The 26935-nt window shown below is 44.3% G+C and overlaps 1 protein-coding gene across 4 annotated transcripts in view; it reads right to left on the reverse strand.

Moving 5' to 3' along the window:
- Positions 1–815: 815 nt before the first annotated feature.
- LOC117902201 (putative neural-cadherin 2) overlaps positions 816–26935 on the reverse strand; it is a 104508-nt gene continuing 78388 nt past the window's right edge. For all 4 annotated transcript variants that reach the window (XM_034813415.1, XM_034813418.1, XM_034813414.1 and 1 more), the window contains 11 exons: positions 23211–23326; positions 21898–22062; positions 18527–18664; positions 15752–16172; positions 14724–15632; positions 10417–12745; positions 9902–10072; positions 8030–8271; positions 2905–3135; positions 2644–2817; positions 816–2572 (listed from right to left, as the gene is read on the reverse strand). In XM_034813415.1, the coding sequence (XP_034669306.1) occupies positions 2298–2572; positions 2644–2817; positions 2905–3135; positions 8030–8271; positions 9902–10072; positions 10417–12745; positions 14724–15632; positions 15752–16172; positions 18527–18664; positions 21898–22062; positions 23211–23326 (5171 nt within the window). In that variant the 3' untranslated portion in view covers positions 816–2297. The remainder of the gene's footprint in view (positions 2573–2643; positions 2818–2904; positions 3136–8029; positions 8272–9901; positions 10073–10416; positions 12746–14723; positions 15633–15751; positions 16173–18526; positions 18665–21897; positions 22063–23210; positions 23327–26935) is intronic.

Raw genomic sequence — 26935 nt, forward strand, 5'->3', positions numbered from 1 at the left:
CGTGTGGGCTGAAGCCGTTGGCATCCATTTCCGCTTGTCGAGAATCGGTGTTAATGCCACTAATTGGCTGACTTGCCACGTGTTTGCCTGAATGCCGATTGAGTGGGATAGGGCATTATTAGTAGTCGATTTAATCAGGTCAATATTTATCTTGGTGGCTAAATATTACTCATTGGCTTTTGTGGACCGTGTTTAACTGCCTCTAACTAATTTCAGACATTAATTTTATGCCACCCCCCAGCCACCCTTTACTTTATATCGATGGCTCAAAAGCTGCATCATTTATTATGTAGGAGCAAGGACCTGCACCAGCAACCTGAACCGAAAAAATTTCAAAGGTCACTGCTCAGCCATTTTATGGCCTAGAAGAAATGGTTCTGGTTTTGGTACTGGGCCGCACCATCTGACAGCTTCTGGTTTTTGTAAAAGGCAATGCCTGTTCGCCTGTCAAACGCTTCGTTGGTCTCTCAGGCGCTGAAAGTTGTTTGGTGCCTTTCGGCGTTGGTTTCCATGCCGACACCTTTCCCGGGGACCTAACGGGGCATTACAGACGCAAGAATGCCAGAGTGTCTGCCCAGGAAGCAAAGAGAATTTAAAAACAGCACCAAGGATCATTAGGCAATGTCAACAAGCGGATTGCCCGATTGGCCAACATCCAAAATGTATGCGAAACGAGTTCCCCCTGCAATTGGTTTTGGTATTTTTTTGTTTGGGGCTTTATTGATTTTTAAAAAAGTATGCTTAAATGCTAACTACTAACAAATTGTCCGTTAACTAACGTAAATTTAATCAACCCTTTTCTGTTTTTTTGTTGGTTTTTTGCATATGACTCATAGTTTAATACATATTACAATATTATTATATTCAATAAGTTTCTGTTATGATTTCTGTGTTTCTGTGTTCTCTGTTTTTGTTTGTTTTTTCTGTTTTGGATTCTGTTGTTGCTTCTATCTGGGATAGAATTTATCTAGTGTATTGGCTAGTAAATGCAGAAATATGAAAATTGTTTGATCAACACTCGTATTATTTTTTCGGCCTTCCGTTTTTCTGGGTCTTTCTTTTTGTTGGGTAATTACATTTATGTTTAATTGTAGTTTAATTAGTCTATTAGTTGGTTTTTCGATTTAATTGCCTTTAATTTAATCATAGAATTACAGAGTTTACTATGTACAAAATTATGTTACATTCACGGTTTGAGTTTTCTTTTTTTGCCTCATTTAGTTTTTCAAATTCCAGCCAAAAGTTGGATCCGTTTTCCCCTTGTTCGGGAAACTTTTGTGGCCACGTGTGGGTGCCTCTCTCCGTGCTCAGTTCTGCTCCTGTCTAAACCGGTCTCATGGTTCTTCAGGTGCTACCTGGTCGGCAATCGGACACGTTCCCCAAACGGTGGCACAGAAAAGTTGCAGCGTTTCCCCCTCGAATGAAGGGGTCTGGCCTTTAGTTTTCGGTTCAACTTACGTGCTAGAGAGCTAACACCGTATTTATACAGGGTCTTTAACTAATATATTTCAAGTTTTATAAACTCTTTTTCGTTCTTTGTCATTGTAGTATGCTTAATTTATCTACTTGTATTTATTTGTATTTTTTTATCGGTTGAATTTCTTTGATTTCTTAGTTGGTTCGATAGAAAATCATTGAGAAGAATATTGAAAGAAATCGAAAAGAACTAGAGGAGGTCAACATTACATAGATGACAGGAATATAAAGATATCCGAAAGAGTAAAACAAATTAAATTACTTAGAATAGGGGTACAACTTCAAAAGAAAGTAAAAGAAGTTCTTCAAGAAAATGTTCCATATTTGTAAATGCAATACAAGTTGGTCCGTAAAGTTCGAGAGGCTGAAAGATTTAACATAATCAGTCCTTCGTCAGTTCAAACAAGATTTCAACGGTAGATAGAACATAGAAATGGGCAGAAGGGACATACAAAAACGATCCTTAGGTGTATTTTGGTGTACCATTGAATCCTTAAGAAAAGAAATCTGAGTCCTAAAAGAAGTATACTTTGAGTATGAATAGAACATGGACATATCTATATCCATCTATAGCTTATTTATCAGAACATTTATAACCTTATGCTAGTCTTAAATTTCACAAATAACCCACATGGTGTATAGCTATTTATAATACATATACAATTTTAATCCTAACCAGACGATACGATGCACACATTGAATACACAAAACATTTTTTCGGCTGGAGGGTGTGCGGTGCCCTCCCACCAGATGTTGGTATGGCATATGCCATTATGCTTACAGCTGAAACATCGGTTTAACTACAACTTAACTATTTATTTTTATAATACAACTTTATCGGCATCGGGTTTGGGTTTGGGGCAGCCACCGCCGGGTCCGGCTCCGCTGCCCGTTGCGACCACAGCGAGGACACCGCTGTCCGCTCCTCCTCCTCCTGCTGCTGCAGCTGCTGCTGCTGATGATGTTACTGCCCCATCTGTGGGGGGTTGGCCCTGCTTGGCTTTCGCCTTATCGTGCACGTACATGGCGGCGAGCGCATTGAAACGTGGACCCCAGTTTTGTAAATAGTTAAAGTCTTGATTCTCATCATCAGTGCCTGCAAAACAAAGGGAACACGAGCTGCATTAGAGGTTTCCAAGTGGAGATGCAGCCAGTGCAGTGGCGTACCTGAGGCCAACGAGCTGAGGGACTCTGCTATGCTGCCACTCCCCTCGAAGGTAAAATTCCGCAGGTCATCGAAGGGCGGGGCATTGGGATCCTTGTCGATGCGCAGCTTCCGCTCCTCCATCAGATACGCCACATTCAGCTCCTGGCCGGGTGGCAGCAGTGTCATCACAGGATCTACACACCCAAGACAAACATCACCACAATTACTCGGGCACTTCCCATGTGTGCAGTGCACATCGCCCATCTCGTCTGTTTACTCACAGATGATGGGCATCTTGCAGGCGGCAATGTCCGGCGGCATGGAGCCGCCACCTTGGGCGCTGATTGGTATTTGCAGTGGTGTTATGTCGAAGGCCGTCATGTCATCCTCTCCACCGCCCTCATCCTCATAGCTGATTACCGTTTCGCGCACATCCTTCTCGGGTCCAGAGCGTTTCTTCTTTTTGGTCGTTTTTCGCTTCCGCGAATACAGTACAAATATCAGGGCCAAAACTAAAAGGAAAATAAATATGGGAAAATATTTGCCATTCAGTTTTAAGTTTTTACAAATGATATAATCGTAGAGGAGAGTTACAAGAGTTGAAGCAAGATTTTTAGTTGATTTTTATTCCGAAATTCATACGAGAAGTGCCACAACTTGTCTCTTCTTCAAGATACAAATGTCTTAATAAATAAATACAACATTTAGTTGTGAGACTTCCTATTCCTATTTGAACTAAAAGCAGCTTTCTATTTAAATACTATTCTGCTCTTTACATTTTTCATTTAATTTTGCGCATCTACGAGTTGTCCACTCTCGCCTCTAAACATCCTGTCTGCTCTTCATTAAAGTCTCTCTTTTGCTGCTCAACGTTGTTTCTGCTTTATTTTTACCTTGATAAAAAATGAGGAGCAAAAATTGTATCTATGGTGGGTACTGGCACTGTGACTGAGAGTCTGTGTCGGGGTGTCTGTTAACTGTCAGGGCCCCATAACAACAACTCCATTTACATTTAATGAAGGTAATTAAATGTAGGGGAAAATGTTATTCTTTTTCCGTTCTTTGCTTTTCCACACTTATAAAATGTAGATAGAAGTGGAAACTTTCAGTGGAACTGGGAGAGGACAGATTCTAAACTGATAAACGTGAGAGGGGAACGAATTTAATTGGTCTCCAGTTCGTGATGTAATTAATATTTTTCACAAACTTTGCATTGCACATAATAAAATGTATTTAAAATGTTTATGTAATTATATGTCCGTGCTTGAAGGGTGAAGCTCTATACATTCTCTGGGTGGGAAAAGCTTCAACAAACATTCAAAGAATGATGCCTGAAAACCACTGAAATATCGTACATTTTAGCTTTATAAATTAAGTTTACTCCATGTCTTTTGGTTGGCAGTTATTTGGCAACTAATGAATCCAATCCCCTTAGCCTCGAACGAAAAACAAGAAGTGTAAAAGAATACAAAAAGGAAACATGCTGTCATTCGAGACAGAGTTTTAATTATTTTTGCTTGGCTGTTTGCTCAACCCCACAGTGCCAGAGCCAAGTTAATATTCCTGTCAACTGAAGCGCAAATGATAAAATGCAAGTCTACTCGAGAGAAGCCAAAACCATCTTTCCTACTAGCAATGCGAGCCTCACTCCACTCCCCACTACACCCCCCTAACCATTCATCCTCTGCTCTTTTGGGGCACCACCCCTCGTTTTTTTGTGGGTCCTGTTTACACGACAAACACACAGAGAGTGATGATTCTGGAGACTGAGTTCAGAGGGTGCTGAGCCCCCAAGAATATGTTCCAGTGGCTGGGAGTCGAGAGAAACTTATTAATAACTTTATGCTACTTAAGGAAACTCAAGGAAAAAGGCAAACTGAGTGCGAGAGGCAGACGGACAGCACTGAGGACTGTGCACGGAGGGCAGAACTTAACAAGTTTTCATGGTAGAACGACTTGGAGTTGGACTTCTAGCAACACTAGAAATGTGCATTTGGAATGTGGAATGTTTTTGGCCTCGTTGTAATCCGCTTAGATGGCAAATGGCTGTCAATGGCTGCCTGCCCCTCTCGACTCGTGTTCGTCTTCGACACTTCACTACACACAAATACAGAGACAGACCCAAGGCATTTCGCTTTTGGGTTCTATGGTCTCAAGTTGAATGCAACAATTACAACATAAAGTTGCAACACGCCCCGGAAAACACCAAAAACCGAAAATAGTTCATTGCCAGTTCTTGGCCGTGGCATGAAGTGCATTACATTTTGTCTCCTGCCGCAGAAAGGAGCGACAAAACTTTCTAAATTATCTGGCCACACAAGTTTTGCTATTAATGGGTACAGTCACCCCAAGTAAAATCTTCAAAGTTGGGGATGGGAGAGAGCCTGACCAAATCTGTTTGGAAAGTTATGCGAATCGAAGGAATGTCATTCTTTAGGATTAATTATAAGTTGAATCCGTTTTTAATTAGTCGCGGATAAGCGCAGTTGCGGAAGGGAGCTGGGAAATATTCTTGAAAGTTAATTAAAGCCTGGAGCTGACTCTCCTGTTTCTCTCTCCCAGTGTGACTCAACAGTGAGTGGTTGAGTTTTCAACAGCAGTGAGAATTATTCTAATTTCTCATTGAAACTCCAATGAGTTCATCGAACATTTAGTCTTTCCATGAAACAGTGTTGAAAATAAATTAGTGACAAACAGTTTTAATACGGAAACAATGAAACATTGTGGAAAAATTGAATATTTGTCTTTTAAACAACACAAATGTGATAATCCAAGCATTTATTTACTCAATAAATAAAGCCTAATGTTGCTCTAATGCCATTTAATCAAATCTAATTCCAGTGCAAACAACACAAAAATTCAACTGCTTTTCAATTATTCAAAATACCCAAATTTTTGTGGTCAACTAAATCTGGGATTTCCATTTAGCATAGTAAAAGCACAATATATATTTTTCGTAAGCAGGCCAGGGCCAACGGTTCATTCATCAACCTTTAATCAACATTACAGCAAAAACCCAAGCCAAACACAAGCCGAAAAACTACACAACAAGAAACAAGAACATCAAACTAACCTACATACAAAAAACAAAAGGCAAAAGGCAAAAGGCAAAAATATCCTGTGCTGTACCAGCACTGTTAGCAGAACGAACAAAGCGGATGGAAAGCTCTTTAACAGCCTTTGTTTGCCCTCAACTATACAGCAATGGAGCAAGGAATTACTCGTATCTTGTAGCTGCTGCTCTGCCCCGCCCTGCCCTGCCCTGAACCTGCTGACCAGGTCACCTTTTCCACCATCTCATCAGAAGTGGGATAGGGAATGGGTTTTGTGCAAACAAGCGGGTTTTTGTAGTGGCTCCTCCACTTGAAACTTTATGCTAAAGTACAGTTCAGCGATTCACAGATTACACGGCTACGGCTACAGGAACACAGAGACTGGAGTACACGGGGTGACAGCGCAGGACAGCGGACAGGATATGAAAAAGCGTTGACTGTAAATAATGTTAGATAATTATTTAGTTTGTTTTTCATCTTCACGCCACTTTAACCAAAAGGCAACAAGAAGCAGCAAGAAAATGGGAAATCAACAACAGCCCAGAACCAACAGAGTAGCAATAGATTTCTGGGGGCTGAAAGTGGAGATACCCTGGAAGATCTAGGGAAGAAATGGCATGCAGAATAACAGAATATTGCTTTGGATACTGATTAAAATATAAGACATACAAAAGTGCTATATTTTGAGCTTTCAAGGGTGCAAAGACAACCGGGAAGAGAAATTCCAATTGAATGCTTTCCTTTCTTGAAAGATTTTCACATCATAAGACGGACAAGTGGTGGGGAAAGAGTACTTCGTACTCTTCGCACAAAAGTATTTTTGTGGCTCGTTGCTTATTTATTGCGCCTATTTTGCGGTTTAGCGGTTTTATGGCCACGCCCGGCCATTGTTTGCCGAGGCAACTTCTGGTAGGCATCTCCCTGGCAGGCCCCGCAGGCAACTGGATAATTATCTGGCTTAGCAGCGTCTAATTAGCTTAGGGTTCCGCTTTTGTTACACTGCAATTTCAGGGCTTCGCTTTGGACCCATTAGGCAGGGAGGCTGCACAGGGATACGGATAAATCAGCGTCACTTTTAAATATGGCCAAAAATAAATTGCCTACAGCGGAGCAGAGATCTGCCATGGGAGAGGGGGATGGGGTAAAATGTGTAGCGCTAATTGAAAATCCTTTCAAATCCCAGACGAGCCGGGCAAAACGAAAATAGATTGTCGCGCAATGCGTACGAGAAAACGCATTTGCATGGCCAAAACGAGCAGAGCCCGGACCGGGACCCGGACCCGGTCCCGGAGCCTGGACCAAAGCTGAAAACCGAAAAATAACCAAATGGCCAAAGCCACTTAACACTCGTTCGCAAAATCCATTAAGTGCCAGAATTTTGTTCACATTTTATTCTATTTTTTCTGTGTGTGTGTGAGTGTGTGTGTGTGTTGGAAAAGTAAGCAATAAAATGGCACAAATTGGCTTAGGTGGAGTTATAAATGGGAAAGTGGAGGCGCCTAAAAAAAGTCTAAGAGTGCAATCCGATTTGGAGTGAAAGTTCCGCGAACAAGGGATTCGATTTTTTATCACTTCCGATTATTCCTTTCTCGTAAAGCGAATAGAAATTTTATAAATATTTCCCTCGAATAAAACAGACTGTTAACTTCTTCATCAAGCTGCAAAAGTTTACGATAAACCTTTAGGCTAAATTATATTTATGCCCCGCTATTCTCTTAAATTAAAAGATAAAACTTACTGTAAAAGCTTTAGCACTCTTCCCAGCATTAATTAGCAGCTAAAATATGTGTACAACCCATTTATTTTTAAGCTAATCCAACAAATTGCCCTTGTCTGAGCGCAACAAAAAAAAACGGAGGCTAAAACAGAGAATACAAAGACTTGCTGGCACTTTATGTTGTTGAAAATGCATGGCGCTGCCACGTAACCCTCGTTAGCCCTTGTCCAGAGAGGTCCTTCTCCCATATGCATTCGCACACACACAGCCACATCCGACGACTGTCCAAACAGCTGTCAGTGTCGCAAGGGCTGGCATATTCAAGCTTCTCTTTTTTTTCTTTTCTGTGTGTGGCCTCCCGTTTTTCGGTGGGATTTTCTCGCTGGGATTGGGTGGGGCAGTCGAGTGCGAAAAACGTTGAGCACACTGCAAATTGCATTAGCATGGGGAAAACAGAGCAACACTGCCAAAGAACCAAAGAACCAAGTGGCAGGACACTCCTCCCTGGGGCCCAAGAATGCTCACTGCAGCTCGCGCAGCTTAAGCCGCTTAATTGACACACATGAATGGGGAAATTTGGGAAATAAAAGCCCCCCGGGAAGCAGCCGAACAGTTGTGGTCTCATTTCGTACTTACTCAATATGATAATCAGGCAAACGAATATGGCGCCGAGGGCGCCCATGCTCAGCTTCAGGCGCTGCCCCTCCTGGACCAGCTCACAGTTCTCGCCCCAATAGCCCTCCGGGCAGATGCAGCGATAGCGCAGGCGAGGCTCCAGATTGATGCACGTGGCCCCATTCAGGCAGGGCAGATCCAGGCATTCGTTTCGATCGACACAGCCCTTGGTGTCCGAGGACATGATGCGTCCCTCACTGCAACTGAAATGACGCAGAGTGAGAGAGGATTAGGAGGAGTCGGAAAGCTGATTACTGGCTGGGCGGCAAAAATAAATGTATGCAGAAACATGGCAATGATACCTAGGAATGGGTAAGTGCCGAGTGTAGATTGAGTTGGCAGGGGATATAATAAATTATGAGAGATTCCAGGCAGAGATCTATCTATTCCCTCTGATAGCTGATGGACTAGTGGGTGTCTTCCAGTCCGAATGCAGTCGGAAGTTGCAGTGCAAAGTTTCTTTTTTTTGCGAAAAATATTAACTTTTTACTTCCAAGTTGAGTTGTGTTGCTGCCCCGCCATGAATCCCCTGTGATTCCAGCACCACTGCTGCGCAGGGTATGCAGTTTTTTGAAGCGCATTAAGGGCGTGAAGTTTGGGGTTTCGGTGCGCCGGAAGGGCATCCCTGAGGTGGGTTGGTGTGCAAATTTAAAGCTTAAATTTTCTAGCATTTTCGAGTACACACTCAAAATTGAAGTCGTTCGGTATGCCCGCCGGAGAGAAGCGAAATGGTCTTTGCAGGCGTCTTAGTGTCTGACTGACACAAATTCCAGAGGCATTGCGTTTATGGCAGTGGAATTGAGGCTAAAGTAAGCATAATTTATGACACGTCGACACCTGAGGGAGGCAGGAGGACGGACCTAGGAACGTGGGCCACTATTTAAATTTATTTAAAAAAATGATGGAAGGCAGCAAAAGCTGTTGGAAGGCAAACACGTGTCGGAAAATCATGCCAGGCCCCGCAGATGTTTCTGTTCCCGAAAGCAAATGGAGCGAGAGTGGAGCTTACTCTGCGGGGGGGTGGACACGAAGTGTGTGTGTGTGTGCTATGGCAGTGAAGGTCTCTCCTGTGCGGTTGTGGAGGACATCGACGACAGCCGACATGATGCAGTGCCAGATTGGGTGTCCTGTCGCCTGCCAGAGGGGGAGCACTCGAATGGAGTCACTCTGCAAAACTAATGATGTGGAAAATGTGCTCTGCTGGAGGGCCAGCTCTGGCCCATCATCGATGAGGTGTGGCAAATGGCAGGAGCAGAAGCCCAACGATCAAGAGTCATGCCCCAGATACACCAGCACCAGCTATGCAAATGTCTGTGTATGCAGTCCTGCGGTGTCTACCAATGCCTGAGAGGACATGTGATGACAATTGATATTATTTGTTTTGCATTCGGAGTCAATTTGCTGTTTGCCATTGTCAGGTGGCAAATCGACGGAGTCTTTTACCCCCTCAAATTCGATGGCAGAACCCTTACCCTAGGAGGATGAGTGAGTGTGGGGCACTAAGAGGAATCTGTTGAACTTCTACAGTGTCCAAGAATTGATATGGAACCAACCCACTTGAGTTCTAGTTGCTGCCTTTGACAAAAGTTATAATTTGTTTCCTTCCACCTGAACTCTCATTTAATTAATCATATTTTGCCCCGTTCTCGCATTTCAAAGGACAAGTTCCTGGAGCTCGTAATTAGCTGGGAAAACCATAAATTCTCCAACAATATTGCTCCTCACTGGCAATTCAATTTAATTAGCGTCACAACAGCAGGAAGTGTGGCGGCATAGGCGGCAAAGGCGGTAAACGGGAAACGGGAAACGACAAAAGGGGGCGTGAGTACTCACGTGCACTCGTATTCGTTCCACAAATCGACACAGTCAAAGGGATCCGGGCAGATGACATTCGAACAGGGCCTGTTCGAGGGACAGTTGCGGTCCAGATTGCGGGCCATCGTCGCCTGGCCCCATTGAGTGCCATTCATGGCAGGCGGCAGGGGCAGGTGTTTGCCATCCAACCTACAAAACAGAAAAGTGAAAAATATGCATGAGTAACAGCACAAGCAGCACACAGCTCATCAACAATCGAAGTAGTCGGAACAAAATGCTGACAAAACGCAGACTGGAATACACTTTCTTGTGGGGTTTATAAATGGGAAAAAGATGGAAAGAAAATAAATGACTCTAAAGTAAATACAACAAGCGATAATTTCTATGTCAGAGAATGAATATTTTTCTAGCGTTTCAGACTCTCTTTTGCTTAAAAAATAAAAAAAATTTCTTCCTCCTTGCAAAATCAAATGAACCTTCTTCTAAAATTTCCCTACCATAAAGCTAAGGTTCTAATTTTTGGTTCGTCTCACCTGATGTCATCGAGGCAGCTCCTTTGGAAATCGGATTGTACCTCAAAGGTCTTGACGCCCGTATACTCGGCCTTGCCGCCCGCATAGACGCCCTCCTGCTTGTCAATGCTCAGCCACTGATGGCCAATGTAGTGGAAGGACTCGTTGTAGCGCCGAGACTCGCCTCCGTCCAGCTCCATGAGGGCCGCCGAGCCGTATCTGCTAATGCGAATCACATGCCATTGTCCGTCATTCACGGAGATGGCCGTGAGGGCCAGCACTTGCTCCTCGTTGCGCAACGAATTGAGATTGTAGCGGAACTGCAGCTGGCCCCGTCGCAGCTCCAGTATGGCATACTCTCGATGATGCTGATCGCTGACACGGAACAGCTCGCCGCCCTGCTCCCTTGTGCGGAAACGCAGCTGCAGCTGCGTGCTGAATCGATCGGGCTCGAAGCTGAGGGCGAACTTGACATAGCTCTGCGCCTTGAAGGTTGTGGGAATTGTGGGCACATTGCAGCCGGGACCCATCCAGCCGGGCTGGCAGTGGCACTTGGCCTGCACCAGGCTGGCGACACAATTGCCATGCTCCCAGCAGCGGGCCGTGTGCTCGGTCTTCAGGCAGACTTCGTCGGTCTGCGGACAGGCCGGGAAGCTGTTGCGTGCCAGCGCGGGAAAGGCCAGGTCGTAGTGCTCCGAATTGTGAATCACATTGCGTATGCAGCCATCGAAACCTTTGGAGCTGAATGCATACTGCCAGTTGTACAGCGTCTGGTCGAAATGCTGCCTATAAAGTCCACCCAGCTGCAGCGGTTGATTGAGATTCAGGGCCTCGGCGAACGGTGGTATCTGTCCTCGCGCCTGGCAGGCATTGTCATCGAACTCCGGTGGAGTGCCATCCTCCATTTCGGACACCAAGGCAGTGCGACAAAAGTCCACCACCATCCGGACATTTTCCGCATCCCAAAAGACATCCAAGCGATGCCAGACCCCGTCATGGAGGATCTTCTTGGTCTTTACCCGCAGCTCCAGCGTGCCGGAGCCGAAATCAATGAGCAGCCTGGGGTAGCCCTGCTCCAGTTCGATGGCTATGAAGTCACTGATCACGGTTTCCCCTGGCTTTGGTGGCACAATCGGGCCATTGTAGAGTATCAGGCCATCGCCCTCGTTTGTTATGAACTCCAGACTCAGATGCGACTCCGAGCAGAGCTGCAGCGGCGGATACCAAGCCCAGCCGTTGCCTCGGAAACTCCGCGTCGACTGCTGACATCGCGGACCGCCATAGCCCACGGGACAGGCCACACACCGTGGCCCATTCCGTGTCTCCACGCAGCGTCCTCCGTTGTAGCAGAGATGCGAGCGGCAGTTGTGTTCCGTGCTGCCGGTGAAGTTCCTCGCGCGACACACGCACTGGGCACTGATCTCCAGGCGCACTCCGACGAGTGCCGTGCGATTCACACTCACGGTGTAGGGTTTCTTTCCCAGCTCCACCTTGGAGGAACACGAACCGGCGCCGCACTTTCCCTTTGCCTCGTGCAGGCACTCGTTGATGTTGACCATTGTGATGTTGAGGCCCACCTCCTGTTCGATTTCCTCGCGGTGCATCTGCACCACTCCATTGAGTCGCACGGCCTTGAAGTACGGCTGCTGGGTGGCGGAGCGCGCGGCAAAGTGCACATCCGTCAGAGGATAGGGGGAATCCTCCTTCAGCTGCACACTGAACACATCCACATTGTCCCGATCGGTGTACAGCAGCTCCGCCAGCTTGTTGCGAAAGCGTTCCAGCTTCGAGGGTTCCACCTGCTGCTTGAGAGGATTCCAAGTTCTCACGAAATCCTCATCGCTGATGTGGGCCAATCGCATGGAGCCAGCCTGCTGCACAGCCTCCGTGGTAATGTCCCTCACAGTGACACTCAAATTGGCCGGAATGTCCTCCTGTCCGTGCTCCCTGTCGTACACCTTGAAGCGGAGCTGATAGCGCCCACGTCGAGTGCCCGAACGCATGGTCAGGATGCCCGTGTCCGTGTCCAGCTTGAAGCGCTGATGCTCCTGCACCTCCCAGTAGTACTTCTTATCGGGCACATCCCAATCGTCGGGATCGTTGACATATACCCTGCCTATGGGTGTATCCTGCGACTGTCCCTGGTAGTTGTAGACCAGCACGGACTTGCTGCCCGGCTGCATTTTGTTGTCATTCACATCGCCAATGGTGATGGTCAGCGTACTCGTGCCAGTCATTGCAGGCGCTCCATTATCCTTGATCTCAATGGGTATGGCATACGTTTTCTGCGCCTCGCGATCGAAGGGACGCAGGGATGAGATGATGGCCACACCATTGCCATTATCGCCTCCTGCAAAGAATTGGCAGACAAAAGGAACGTTTGATTACAATTGTGTCGGTTTGTGGATGGAGAAAGCTTTTCAGAACTCTGTTCAGCCCCGCAACAGTCATTGCACTCCTCTGCAGTAATTGTACCTATGTGGGGTGTAATTTCTTTGATGTCTGAAACTCAATCTGCATTGCAGCAGCCCACAGAACATGACTGGGAAATCAGCCCAAATGCGATACGTATAGAAGCCAGCAACTTGCAATTCAAAACCCAAAACCAAACCCAACCGGAAAACCACATCAATGGACTGACTGCCTTCCGCTTGTACTCCCCTAAACTCCACTCCACTTCACTCCCTTCTCCCTTTTGCTACACTACTCGACGGAATTTAGTTCTCTGCCTCTCTCCTGCTCTCTCTTTTCGGACACTTGTCCCGCTTCATTCAAGGCAGTTGCCGCACAATCAAAGTCCAAATCAAACGCTAAACCAAACTCTGTTTGCATAGTAATGGTGATTGAATTATGTTTCAGACAACCAGCATCATCAGCATTGTTTGTGCCACAAAGTTAGTGGCCGAAAAAAAAGCACAGGAAAAAAGCCAACTAGCAGAGAATGGCACTAGATGAAAAGGAATGTCGAAAGAGAAGTGAAAATAAGTGCAGGAGTGGCACAGAACACAGCCTGAAGGCATCATCATCATTCTAGATGCACCAAGACGGGCCAGGCTTTTGTTTTTATTGCGATTTTGAGTGTGTTTCAATTGGGACAGTCCCTGGGAGGGACTTTAAAATGGAGTTCTTTATTGCAGTCTAAGTCTCCTTAGATCAGATAATTCAATCTCAAACGATGCATTTTTGATGCGAATAAGCTTAATAATTTCATGAAAATATATCTTGGAAATTGCATTTTTCCTTACTTTATTTGGTGCAGATTTTCAAAGTTTAATTAAGGAATAAATCTCTCAAATTTAATGAAACAAAATCTAATCAAAAGGTGAACAAAACGTCTTTGAAAACAAAATCTCCACCTGCCATCCCACGTTTCGAAAGGGAAAACAATTTAATAATATTCTTCTGTTATTATATATTCCAAGTGCATTCTTACAGCAACCCTTTTGAAGCTCTTCTCCATCAGGAACAATTTTTTTGTATTTTTGTGCCTTTTCCTTTTGTAAAATCGAAAATGCTCTGCTCCAAACTTTCTTTATGGCCATTGTTTGTGGGAGACTTATTTGAAATAAGAGAACAGAGCAGAGGACAGCGATAGAGAGAGTCCCAAATAAAATCAGGCGAATGGAGGCACATTTTTAGGTGTCACTTGAATGCCTGTCGCTGACATTGACAGTGAGTTTTTCAATTTTCCCATCGGGCAGCATCGAGTTTTTTTTGTCCGCTGTGCCAGTTTGAATTTCAGGGCACATTCTGGCCTTTGTGTGTGTCTTTCTCTCTCTGTTTTTGGGTTCCCTCTTTTTGGTGATTTGTTTTTCGGGTCCATTCTCATTGATGTGTTTTCATCTGAGATTTGGCTCCTTTTCGACCTGGCACGTGGCTGGGGTTTCAAGTGTTCCCTCAGCCGAAAATAAATAATTGATTTTCAAATACCGAATTAATTATTCGGCCGTAAACAAATAGGCATACAAAAAAAGTTATTAGATGGTGCGAGTGCATTGCACACGGATCCACAGAGACATTAATTTGCATAATTACTTAAATGAGATGCGTAATTAGTATAAAACGCTTCTGCATCACACACACACCGCACACTCGCACACTCGCACTCCCATCAGTTGCATACATTTTTAATCAAGCTAATGCATTAAATATGTTCAACATTTTCATTTGATATAATATTCAAATGCTTTAACTTGTCACCCCCACCCAGAACTGTGACAGATGTTCGGTTTAGTCAGCGTTTAGCGTTTTTTTACTGCCTCATTAATTATGTTAAGTGTTTTTCCCCCATTAATAAAAATAGTTTAACATTTATTCCCGCCACTTACTTCGATCGTATTCCACTTTGAATCCCGCTCGTATTTCATCGCTGGCCAGAGGATCCAGGCGAAAGGTGAAGGGTCCGCCATTGCCACGCTGTCTGTCGTCTGCATCCTGTGCGGCCACCTCCACAATCTTCCTTCCGGATACATTCTCCGGCAACGTGGGCCTATAGTCCTGGGCAAAGGTCGGTGCATTGTCGTTGACATCCTTGACCATGACCGTGAGCGTAGCGGTGGCTGTACGTGCCGGATTGCCATCATCGACGGCCAGCACCTGAATGTGATGCCGGTCCAGGGTCTCGCGATCCAGGGGCCTTTGAATGCTGACGGCGCCCTTGTCGCTGATGGCAAACTGCCGCCGGCGATTGGTGGAGCGCACAATCTTGTAGGTGACCCTCGAGTGACCGCCCTGATCCGCATCGGTGGCCCGAAACTGCTCCAGAACTGTGCCCACCTTGGTGTCCTCGTAGATGGACACCTCGATGTGCTCGCGATCGAATTTCGGAACATTATCGTTGATGTCCCGCAGCTTGACCACCACCCAGGAGTACGCCACATGATACTTGTCCCCCGCACTAGGTCCATCCTCGCCCTTGTCGTTCACCTGAATGCGAAACCGGAAGCCGCTGCTCTGCAGTGGATCCTCGTAGTCCAGCGGCTGGATGATCTTCAACGAGCCCGTGCCATCCGCATTCCGCACCATGGCGAATTTATCCGAGCCAAAGCCACTGTTGGGCACCACCTTGTACTGGAACGTATTCGTTTCGTCCTCGTCCTGCACCGTGACGGTGAGAATGGGCGTCTCGGGTATGTAAGTGCCATTTGTCTCGTCCACCTCCGTGAACCACTCGTCCTTGGTGAACTGCGGCGGCATATCGTTGAGGTCCTTGACGCGTATGGAGGCGGTGCCAGTGCCTGCAGAGAACAAATAGAGAACACACCGGGCCCATACCCATCAGAATTGCGTCAATTACAGACACTCGATGTGCACTGAGAGAAATGCTCGTAGGTTCTAGGGCTACTATTGCACTCACCCTTCAAGCCGCCACCATCCATGGCCACCACCTGAATGGAGTAGTCCGGTGTCCGCTCTCGGTCGAGGCAACAGACGGCCGTCTTGATGACACCCGTTTCGGGTTCGATTTCAAAGATGGGCGCACCCGTCTCCTCCTCGATGACGTTCTTCTCAATGGAGTAGATTAGTTTCGCATTGGTGCTCTCGTTGGGATCGTCATAGTCAATGGCAGACATTGTCATCACCGGGCTGCCGGCGGTGCCGTTCTCCGTCACATTGCCAAAGTAGATGCCCTGGGGGAACTGTGGCGCATTGTCGTTGATGTCCTTCAGATTAACTTGGATGTCCGCATAGCCGACCAAGCCCTCGCCCCCCTCATCCTGTGCGAACACGGTGAAGCGCCATTGTGGCCGTCCATTCGGTTGATCACGGTCCAGGGGCTATATTTGTGGTTGGAATAGAGAGAGAGAGAGAGAGACAGTCAGAGGCGTTTGATTTGGCAGCTGTTTGTTTGTTTGCAAATTATTTTATGCCTGCCGGTAAACTGTAACTGACTGGAGCTTACAGTGGGAGCCCAGCCCAGCCCCAATCCTCAATCCACATTTCTGAAGCCCTTGAGTCCTCCATCTATTTGTGTGTGTGTGGGGTCTGTAGGCTGTGGCTGGCTTTGATGGCATTGGATATGGTGGCTTAGCCCCGACACCGGTCGGTCTGTTATTAGATTTCTCATTAAATGAGTTATCCACACGAAATTGCATTGCCAATGACACAAATAAAAGCCATCAAATCAATTGAAATGTGAACCAATCCAGGGCCTGTCTGGCCACCTTTCATGTCTACAATTTGGCCTCGCTTTGGCCTCCTATTCAAATTGGCCCAAGACATACGAGTAAATGTTGATTCTGTTTGTTGTTTCTTTGGTTGGATTGAAGGACAATTTGCTTTTACGACGAATTAATTCTGTGTATTCCCATTGAAGTAAATGAAAGCTTAGTGATTGAATCACTCAAAATAGCCCAAAAATATCTAATCTGTAGTAAAAGGGAATATTAGATGGACTCAGCAACGAGGAGGAGATGTTTATGGATTTATTTTGTATAATAATGTAAGTGAAAGTTGAATACTTAGTCAGAAGTTAAAATGGCAAAGTCTGAGGATGTTTTGCTTGCAGATTTAGGAACAAGTTTTCCCTTATTTAAACCACTAAATCAACTTTTAACTTACTCCCGTATTTAATTTATTTTAAGTATTCCCCCTCTAGGTTGTTAATCCGCCAATTGGATCTCCAATTGAATTGGAAATCATTCGGCTGTCGGTAAATAAACTTTAAGCCATCGCTCAATTAATGTGAGGGGCGAAAAGAATTGGTTCTGCGCCACCATGTGACACGCAATGCAATTGCAATTACAAAATTAAATGCCGTCATGCAGCTGGCAAGTGGCAGCCACCGAAATGACCCCCGTCCAAGGTTCAGTGCCGCTCCTCTGCTCTCCTATTGGTAAAGTTTGGCCCTCCATCCAACTTTTCCTACTGATTTTACACTCAATTTTATGCGAGGCGACCACGCACCAATAACGAACGACGAAACGTCATTTACATGTGGTTGTCGGTTGTAGAGCGTCAAAACCACAAATGCCACATGCTGTCGCTGTCCTCAGACCCACTGGCTGGCAGCCCACAGTCCCATGTCCCCCACGTAGAGGATTGGATTGTGGGGCGTCGGCGTCCCTTTCCTACAAAACTATAAAACAAATAAAGCAAACCACCAGCAGCAACATTTGAACATTTTATGCAGAATGGCGGCACCGGGGTCAGGGGTCAGCTCCGTACACTCAATTTCACCCATTCGCTGGGCGCAGGAGCGTTTGCTGCCACTTTGAAACGTTCGTTTTTATGGACTTTGTCTGAAATTAATTGGAGTCTATGCATCTGACATCCAACGGTGACGCTGACAGTTTTTATGCATCTAAATGTGATTATTTTTTGCACAGTCTGGTGGGGCGCCTGGGAGAATGAGGAGGAGGAGGTGTGTGTGCGGTTTGACACAGTTTTAAATTAATCATACGCCACCGACACGCGTGGGAGGCTTTACAATTTACGAAAGTTACGCCCAGGTAGGGTAGTTCTCAGAGGCAAGGGATGATTGCCCCGCAAAAGCCAACAAAAGTGTTAAATATTGAAAACATTTTCAAGCGTTTTCCGGTTATGAAACGAGACCCACAATGGAACTATTAAAAAGTGTGCCTGGTTGGGTGTTGTTTGTGGTTTGTGGCCTGCTGTATGCATATTAAGGATTTTTGGGAATGAAAATGTAACAATGTTTGGCTTTTTGATGCTCCAACAATTATCTAAGAGTTGGTACTTTTAGTTGCTGCACACCCACAAATATTTGTGGAACTTCCACCACTTTTCTCTGGTTAGCAGCAGCTCAAATTCCCGATTCCCCAAACTGTGCCACTCGCCACTCAATATAAACTGAGCTCCATTGTTGGCCACTGTGGCTCGATGGGGAAGCCATCACGTGGCTCGGCCATCATCTCGCGGGAGGGACTACGAATACCCCCAGCAGGAGTATCCAGCCAACAGAAAAAAGTTATTCCTTTTTTGTTTTGCCATTTTCATGGCTTGGATTTGAGGAGGATGGAGCTCACCCCCGTCATTCCCCTGCGTTGTGAAATTTTAACTGGCTTTCATTACGCTCTTTTTACGATGGGACTCTCGAAATTGGAATCTGTTTAAACGCTGAGAGAGGTGGGAAGGTGGGAAGGTGGCAAGGTGGGGGACTGGCACTTACCTTGAGTACAAAAATATCGCCAGTTGTGCGATTTATATCAAATTTACTATTCGCTGGATTGTCAGGGTCGATGCCCTGACCAGTCAGGAAATATACAATATTTATTGGTCTATCTACATCGCCATCGGTGGCGGTAACCTGCAAAGAAAACGAAAAAGAGCAAAACGGTTGTGGGGTTACAAAAAGTGCATTACCAGACCATAGAGTGGGAGGGATTATAGAAAGGTGGAGGTGGTTTTTGGGGGGAAGCTAAGCGGTTCCCCTGGACTTTCTGCTCACAATATTGGAGTCTATAAATCAAATATGCAAATGAACAAAACGCTTTAAATGTCCAATAAAGGGCAACCTGAATGTTGAAATCGAAAGGAAAGGAGAGGAGAGGATAAAGAAAAAGTGGTATTGGGTATTGGGGGTATTTTCTGGGTGGAAAATCTGTTCGAAGGGCGTGCCTGGTGGATTTTCTTTCCCAGCCAGATTGCTTGTAAATTTATGCTTTGATTTTTGTGTGTGTCTTTTTTGTGCGCTAGCCACAAAATATTGTCAGACGAAAAAAAAATGCTAATATTACAGAGATTTATGTAATTATTCAATCGGATTTGGGGCCATTTTTTATTGTTATTAAATCAGAGCTTAAGATACTTTTCTCATGCCCTGCTCCTGCGGAATATTTTATTTTTTGGGGCGTAGGCAAATTGTCGACTGGACTTTTGATGGGGGCTCAACGAATGGTTCTGGTAATTGAATGAAATCAAATGAATATGAAAGTTGAGATAAAGAGTAAATAAATGACAGAAATGTGGCCAAGAAAAACGTTGTTAAAACTCGACTTTTGCACAACTTTCGCTGTCTTGAGACTTGAGCGTGAAGATACGTATAAATACGTGACTACGTTTGCTTCTTCGGTATAACATTTTCTGGAATTGTTTTGCATCCATGCATGCGTGATGCTAAAGCTCTGTAAGCCTTGTGAATGCAGTCCCTTTTTTGTCTCAGAAAAGTGCTTGTAATCTCCATTTAACAACCAGAACAAGAACAACATGTATGGGTGTAGACTATGCAAATTCTGTGTGTTTTTCATCGTTGCGATTGACAGAGAAACACTACAGAAACAGGAGGATGTCATGCCAATTAAAAGCAATTATTTCCATGTATCTGCTGTACTTTTATGTATCCATTCTCTGCAGCCCTGAAGTAACCGTGTTGCAAGTGTAATGGAAACAAAGTTATGCGAGAGTCCTGTAGCCCATTTCTATTATACATTTTTCACAACGAAACCAACCACAAGCGACCATTTAAAAAAAACAGAGCCTGCTGCTGCTCGTACATGGAGTTGCAGCTGACAATTACAGACAAACTTGTAGCAATATCCTTTGGGTCCTTGGTCCATTATATCATCGTCACGTGTTAAGTGCCTCCCATTCCCATTCCCATTCCCATGCCCGCCCAGCCCAGTCCCTGTGCGCTTCCGCCTCTCCTACCATGCCCATTCCCCTTCCCTTTCCCACTCACAATGCGACAATTTACGTTAAATGTTGAACACAATTTGATATGACAAAAGAGTTGTCTACGTGCCATCAGTGTGCCCATTATTATTGCCCGCCCGTTGGAGGCGGAAACGGGCCGTCCGTCGTGCCATTGTCCTTTCAACAACTTTCATACTTTCCCCGCCGCCGTGGCAACGTCTCGTGAAACCATTTCAGTGCATAATTTAAATGCCTCCTTCTCGTGCAGCAGCGTTCAACATTAAAATATTTGCATTCCATTTTCCGAGCACAGAAATCAATTTGAGCACCGAAAAGGTGTCGGACCCAGGAAAAGCGTGTTCGCCCGCCTTCGACTCCGACTCCGCCGCTTCCAGGTTCTATGTATACTATAAGGATGAGAAATTCTCGTCAATTATTGGGCGAGCGATGGAAATGAGGATAGGGGATCCTCGCCTCAGCCGCTGTCTCTGCAAACACTTTCCTCGCAATATACATAAATGTGTAATTAAAATTTCGCACTGGTGGTCACTGGGCTACTGCGCTGGACACGCGTGCTGAGCTGCGCAATTTTAATTTGTATTTAAAAATTAAATACAAAATAAGGAAAAGCGGCGGTTGGCCACAACGGAATGCTCTTCTTGAAAATGTTTTTGCAGCTAGAAACTAAAGCAGAATTGAGTCAGTTTCGAACTTAATTTGTGTAGAACAATCGAAAGCTATAATGAATCCAATAAATCCAACAAAAAATACAATGGTCAAAATAAAACTTCCGTTTGGTATAATGCCATAATGCCAAGCCATAATGCTAATCCATTTGATGTTTATCATTTAGATATAGAAGAACATTGTCACATATTTACACTCATATACCATATAAAAAGGCAATTTGTTTAATGCATACGTTAAAGAGTATTTAAATGTTTATGGAACCATAAAAATGTTTCAGTCTCTGCTCCTCTGCTCCTCCGTTCTTTATGTTGGTAAATTATGGCTTGAATAAAAGAGATACATACAGACATACATACACATATCTACAGTCATGTACATACATACTTGCACAATGTATATGTATTATTGTTCATATGCGGATTTATATATATAAACAGTTATGTAGCGTATGTATGTACGTAGGTATTTCGTGCTTTTATGGCAGCCATTGCCCAACTATCACGTTGTTATTAATGAATGAGTATTTATTTGTATTTACGCCTGAATGGCTCCACCACTCGAACACAGAACTTTCGCCTGCCACCATAATCCCCATGTTTTCACCAGACATTACCAGAGTTGTGTAGCCTTGTGCCGGGTGCTATCCGCGTGCCACTTGAGCACTGGCTGGCTGGCTGGCTGCATGATGTTTGTGTTCAGTTTTTCACTCTACTTTTTTTCTTTTTTAAGTTTTTGGCTTTTTATGCAAATTACTGGGCATTGTGTGTGATTTTTTTTCTGCTCTTTTGCTGTTCTGCTCTTTTGTTGTTCTGATGTTCTGCTGTTCTGCTGTTCTTTCTGTTTCTGTCAATATTTAAATTGTTGTGAGCCAATAAGGCGATAAATGTTGGCCAGAACACTTGCCCTGCAAAGTGTGCAGCATTCTGATTGAGTTTACGGATTAAGCAAGGGATGAGTAACGCCCACAAAAATCACGATAAAAATATCGAATGGTTATAGAGCGACTGATTGAAAAAAAAATCAGACCTTGTGCTGTAATATCATCAACTTCTTTTTAATAATATTATTTTTTTTGTTAGGAAACAAAATCAGATTAATTATAAAACGTAATCAAATTATATAAAACAAAATTGGACAAAGGTTTCTTTTTTTAATATGTCAATAAATAAATGTGGCTAAGCTTAATATTTTGGTTATATATTTTCTCTCTCAACTAACCTGCAATATGCGTTTTGGCAGATTCCGATCGTCTTCTTCTGTGATTTGTGTTCGATATGTTTGACGATCGAATACCGGTGGATTATCGTTGACATCGCGTACATTTATCACAACGGTGGTGTAGTTGTTTTTGCGATTTCTCGTGGCCTCCAAACGCAGTTCAAACTGTGAGAGACAAGAAATTATAATTATATTGAGTATATTTGATCGATTAAAAAGTTCATGAAAGAAATATTATCATGATCTTTGAACAAAAACAGTTTGAAAAAATCCTATTTCATTTGGAAATTTATTTTTGTTGTATATAAATAAAGTTTTTAAAATAGTGCCAAAGAAATCTGCTAAAGAGATTTACATATATTTTGCCCAAACGTTTTTAATGCTGCTGTTGATGTAAATGCTACATATGTACATACATACATATGTACATATGTACAGTGCAGCTGCCAGTGACTCCGCAGCTACTGCTGCCTGCGAATCGGTTGCCTCCGCTGTCGAGGCTCAATTTAAACAACAAAAGCCAAAATCGCATGAATGGACACTAAAACTTTTTCGCAAAAGGATGAAAAAAAAACAACAAAAAACCTACGAAATTGGTAACACATGTTCTGTGTGCTGTGGCTTGTTGTTTTCGCTGCTGCTCTGCCTGCTGGTGGCACGGTGGCACACTGTGGCACACAGTGGCAGCAGTGTGGCTGCTTGTTGCATGGCTGGGCATTGACAGCTACACGGATTTACCAGGCCCTGTTTGGAGGGGTTCTGTGGAGGCTGCTGCCAAAGCCAAAACAAGTTGCGTAGGTGATGACTGGGAGTCGGGGCAATCACGTTAAAAATGCGCATTGGGAAATGTAACGACAGCTGTAGCTGTCTCTCCCAGCCTCCAGCCTGTGCCTGCCTCCTGCCCTGCCCTGCCAATGTGTTCCTGCATGTAAGCGAATTTTCCTTTATTTTTGTGGATTAATTTTTTGTATACACCCCTCTGCCTTTTGCCTTACCCCGCTGTTCATCTGTCAAAAGTTTTGTGTGCCCAAAAAAAAAAATATAGAAGAAAAGTTTCGCATAGTTTTACATATTTTTTGTGTTCTTTGCGTAGAATCACTGGAGCGGAAAAATATATAAATTATGCATGCAACAGAAAGTTAAGACCTAGCCTGAAAAAAAACCTAAACCGTATACGTATGAGTGAGGGAAAAGAAAAATGTGCAGCAACTTGTAGACAAGGGCCTTAGCCTAGTCGAGGGGCTTGTCACCAGTTAAGAGTGTGGAGAGAGAGTCCTAGAGAAGGTACGAGTATGGCATGGTATAGTACTTACCCTTGGCCGCGTTTCGTAGTCCAAGGGACTCGCCACGTAGATGACACCGGTCGTGTTCTGTACAGCAAAGGCATTGCCTATGTTACCGCCTGTGATCTGGTATCGAATATTCGTCGCTGTAAGAGGTACAAAAAAGAAAGGGAAACAGTTGAGATTTAATTTAATTTTTCCACACACTTGGCTAATTGAATTGGTGTATTAAGGGTATCTGACGCACAAATGAATTCAATTTAATTTGATTAAAAGCTCAAAGGGTACATAAAAAAGTGTTAGGGTAAGGCTCATCCCCTACTGGAGAGGAGGGTGTTATAGCCAGCTCTTGGCACTTAAATATAGAGAAGGTGATGGTAGAACTTGAATGTTGAATTGAGTTTACATTCAAACATTATACTTTCATTATGTTTGATACCTGTAAACACTCCCTTAGAATTCCCTTAGGTATCATCAGTCACAAATTAGAACACTTTCATCCCAAAGTACTCACCGGTAAGCACCTATCCCACGCCTCAACAGATTACACCACAGATTCCACGAAAAGAAACTTCCCCAAAGATCAAAAACGTAGGACAAAAGTCAGAGACGGCAAAAGACTGGCAAAGACACATCCAACAGCAGGCAGAAGGCAGGCAGCAGCAGGCGGCAGAAAATAATTAAGTTCATTAAAAAACATTTTTCAACCAGAAGGAGCAAGTCCCATGCCTCCTAATGCTGCAAGAGAACTTTGCCTGGGCGTGGGAATGGGCGTGGCATGTCATGATGTCGTGTGCAGTAGAAGAACAACGTACGTACTTGTGCTCGTACATACACGGCATATAATTTACTTATTCAATGTTTAAACAGCCTGCAAAAGTGTTGTCAGCACTGGGGAGAATATGGAAATGCTCTCACATGTGACAACCCAGCCGGCGTAGTTGTGGCAAATGGGGAATGACAAGCAAATGGGGCCACATGGTGTTGCCACATTGTCTGTGCATTTATGCGGAAATGTGAAAGGGCAAACATTAACGTAAATTAGCGACGCGTAAATCGCTTAACCTGCTTCACCAGATAAAGTTAAGAGACGGAGGAATTGTAACTGGAACAGGCAGAGCAAGCGGATTCGCAGATTAGGGTATGAAATGCCATTGTTTCACATTTTATTACAGAAGTTAGTTGCGGGTTTCTGGCACTAGTTCCAAAGGAGAGGTGAAGGTCCAAATCCGGGACTCGCAATAGGAAATGAAAAGCTGGGCCCAAGCGTCACTTTGCTCCAGCTTACAAATTTCTAGCCGCTCGCGAGTCGGGCGGATCACGAGAGCGAGCGTGAGCCAACTCTCAGAGCGCTGTCGGAGAGCGCTAACAGCACTGTAGACGGGTGCATTAACAGCACTGTAGACGGGTGCGCTGTCAGCGCGTAGCGTAAACAGGCTGTTAAGCTGGGCTGTTAACAGTGCCACTGCCTCGCTGGCGCTGATTGCGCGAATAGATTTAAAGGCATTTTATTCAAGCAATAACGACTTCAACTCTTGAACAAAACATGGGTCGAATATTTTATGAAAGATAACTTGAATATTTGATTAAACCGCCTCCTTGCATTTGATCGTGTGTGAACTTAATGAAAGTGTCATATTGTGAAGTCATCTGTTCGTTCAGCTTCAATTCGTAATAGTCGGTTAGTTGTTTTTCCTTTTGATTGATCATGCTAGAGCACATGGCCTGCAATTGATTGAAAGTAAATAGTTTCTGCTCCTTTTGACTGGAGCTATCCTCCTTCGGTGGACTCTGAAGAGGTGAAAGCTAAAGGAACGTGTTCTATCTTAAATAATTGCTTTAAAAACCCTTCTGTTAGAAGTCTTACATTATCTGCTTTGGTTTCAAGACCATATTTGCACAGTCGCTTCGCGGGATACATATCTGAACCTTCCCATTCCATGGGGAGCGAACGCTTTGCGTTTCCAAGGATCTTGCTGCGCTTGCGAGTTGGCTTTGGGGAATATTTATCAAAAGCTTCATCCTCAAAGCGGCGAGAACGTTTTAGGCTTAAGCAAGACATTTTTGTAATTTTATTAGTTGTTTTTCTGTTCTAGATATTTTTGGTGTTTCCCCTTCAAGCCTTACAGGAATACTGAAGAAATAAAAAAAAATATTTATTGTCAGCTTTGGCAAAGCCTTTTTCGATTTCGAATGACTGAAAAATCTACCCTGCTTAAATAAACCGAAATACTGAAATACCGATATACTGAAATTGTACCGATGATAATGCAGCCTAACGCCATGCAGTAGAAAATAATAATCACATTCTATTTTTGGTGTCCGTTCGGCAAACAACTCTTTTTTGACTTCAAAATTCACGACTCATCGTCGTGCAACCATCCAGTTTCAGTGAATATCTTAAAGAGCTGCCATAAAATATTCTCTAGTTTAAACAATGTGGCACATGGTGCGCTCATGCTTCCTTGAGTCACTTTCCGGCCAATGGTGGGCAATAAAAGCAACAACATGGACATTAAGTGTAGCTCCGGCAAAGTCGTGTTAAGTGGTCCCCAGTCTTAGACAATGATGTTTATAATTTACGATGTCATGACGCCATTTTTAAATCACTGATAATGATAATAAATTAATATACAGACACCAGGGTCCGGGTCCGGGTACCGTGTCCCAGCCAACACCCTAGAGACACACGAGCCACACATGGGAGCAGCCGGCAAGGCAGTAAAGATTCTTCTTCCACCTCCAGCCCCCATACGAAACGCCACAAGGTTCTCTCGGTGGGAAGGCCACCCCCCCGTTGCCTTGTATATTGTGCTGGCTGCGAATACGTACTTATTTAGCATGAAAAGTCATTTTAAAAAGTAGCAAAAACATTTGCTTTTCAGTCTTGTTTTGATCTTTTAAGGTTTTTCGTGGGAGGCCGACAGCCCCTAAGTGTTTTTATGGCACACACTGAAAGGTTGTTGGGTTTTATTTTGTTTTTTAGATAAGCCGCGTGGTGATTTGAGAAGTTTCTTAAAGAATATAATTTTAAAGGAACAACTAGGGTTGTTTTTTTTAAATATTAGTGGCTAAGAGCGGTGCAAGGTTTGCCGGGAAGCCAATCTTAATCTTAATATCACACCCCTTGAATGATTGAAACTCCCACAAACTCCATCTGAGGACTTTCATTAGAGAGGAACCCGTACACTCCATTTCCTTTTAATCAAAAACTGGGGCAACATTTGGCCAGCACATGGCAGCCACTGCTGAGCCACAGAGTATAGGAACACACTCCAATAAATAATCTTTTCGCTCATAAATTTGGAATGTGGTGCGCAGCAGCAGCAGCGGCAGCGGCAGCGGCAGCAACAAAGTTTTACAGCTCCATTTGTATGAGTATTTGGAAAGGAGACGCAAACATGCTAACAAGAAATCACATAAAAGATTTGTCATGACCCCAACCCAGTCGGACGGGGTCACAGCTTTCAATTCATACGAGTATACGAGTGTTCCTCACGAGTTTTTGGGCTATGAAAATCCTTCATCTATGTATCCGCTTTTCCTGCTGCGAGTAGTTCAAAAATTTTCGTGTGCACATTTATTTTTCCGTTTTTGTGGCGCTCTCAGCTCAACGTTTTTCCTACATGCGCTCCTTCTCTTTGGCGGATTATTGTTTCCATGGCCATTTCTGTGCCACGACTGTACTGTGTGTGTTCCTGCTGTTCTTCTTCCTTCCATTCGGGTTAATGCTTTTTTCGCAGTCGTCGCGACGG

The sequence above is a fragment of the Drosophila subobscura genome, chromosome U, assembly GCF_008121235.1.
Source record: "Drosophila subobscura isolate 14011-0131.10 chromosome U, UCBerk_Dsub_1.0, whole genome shotgun sequence".
Lineage (NCBI taxonomy): Eukaryota > Metazoa > Arthropoda > Insecta > Diptera > Drosophilidae > Drosophila > Drosophila subobscura.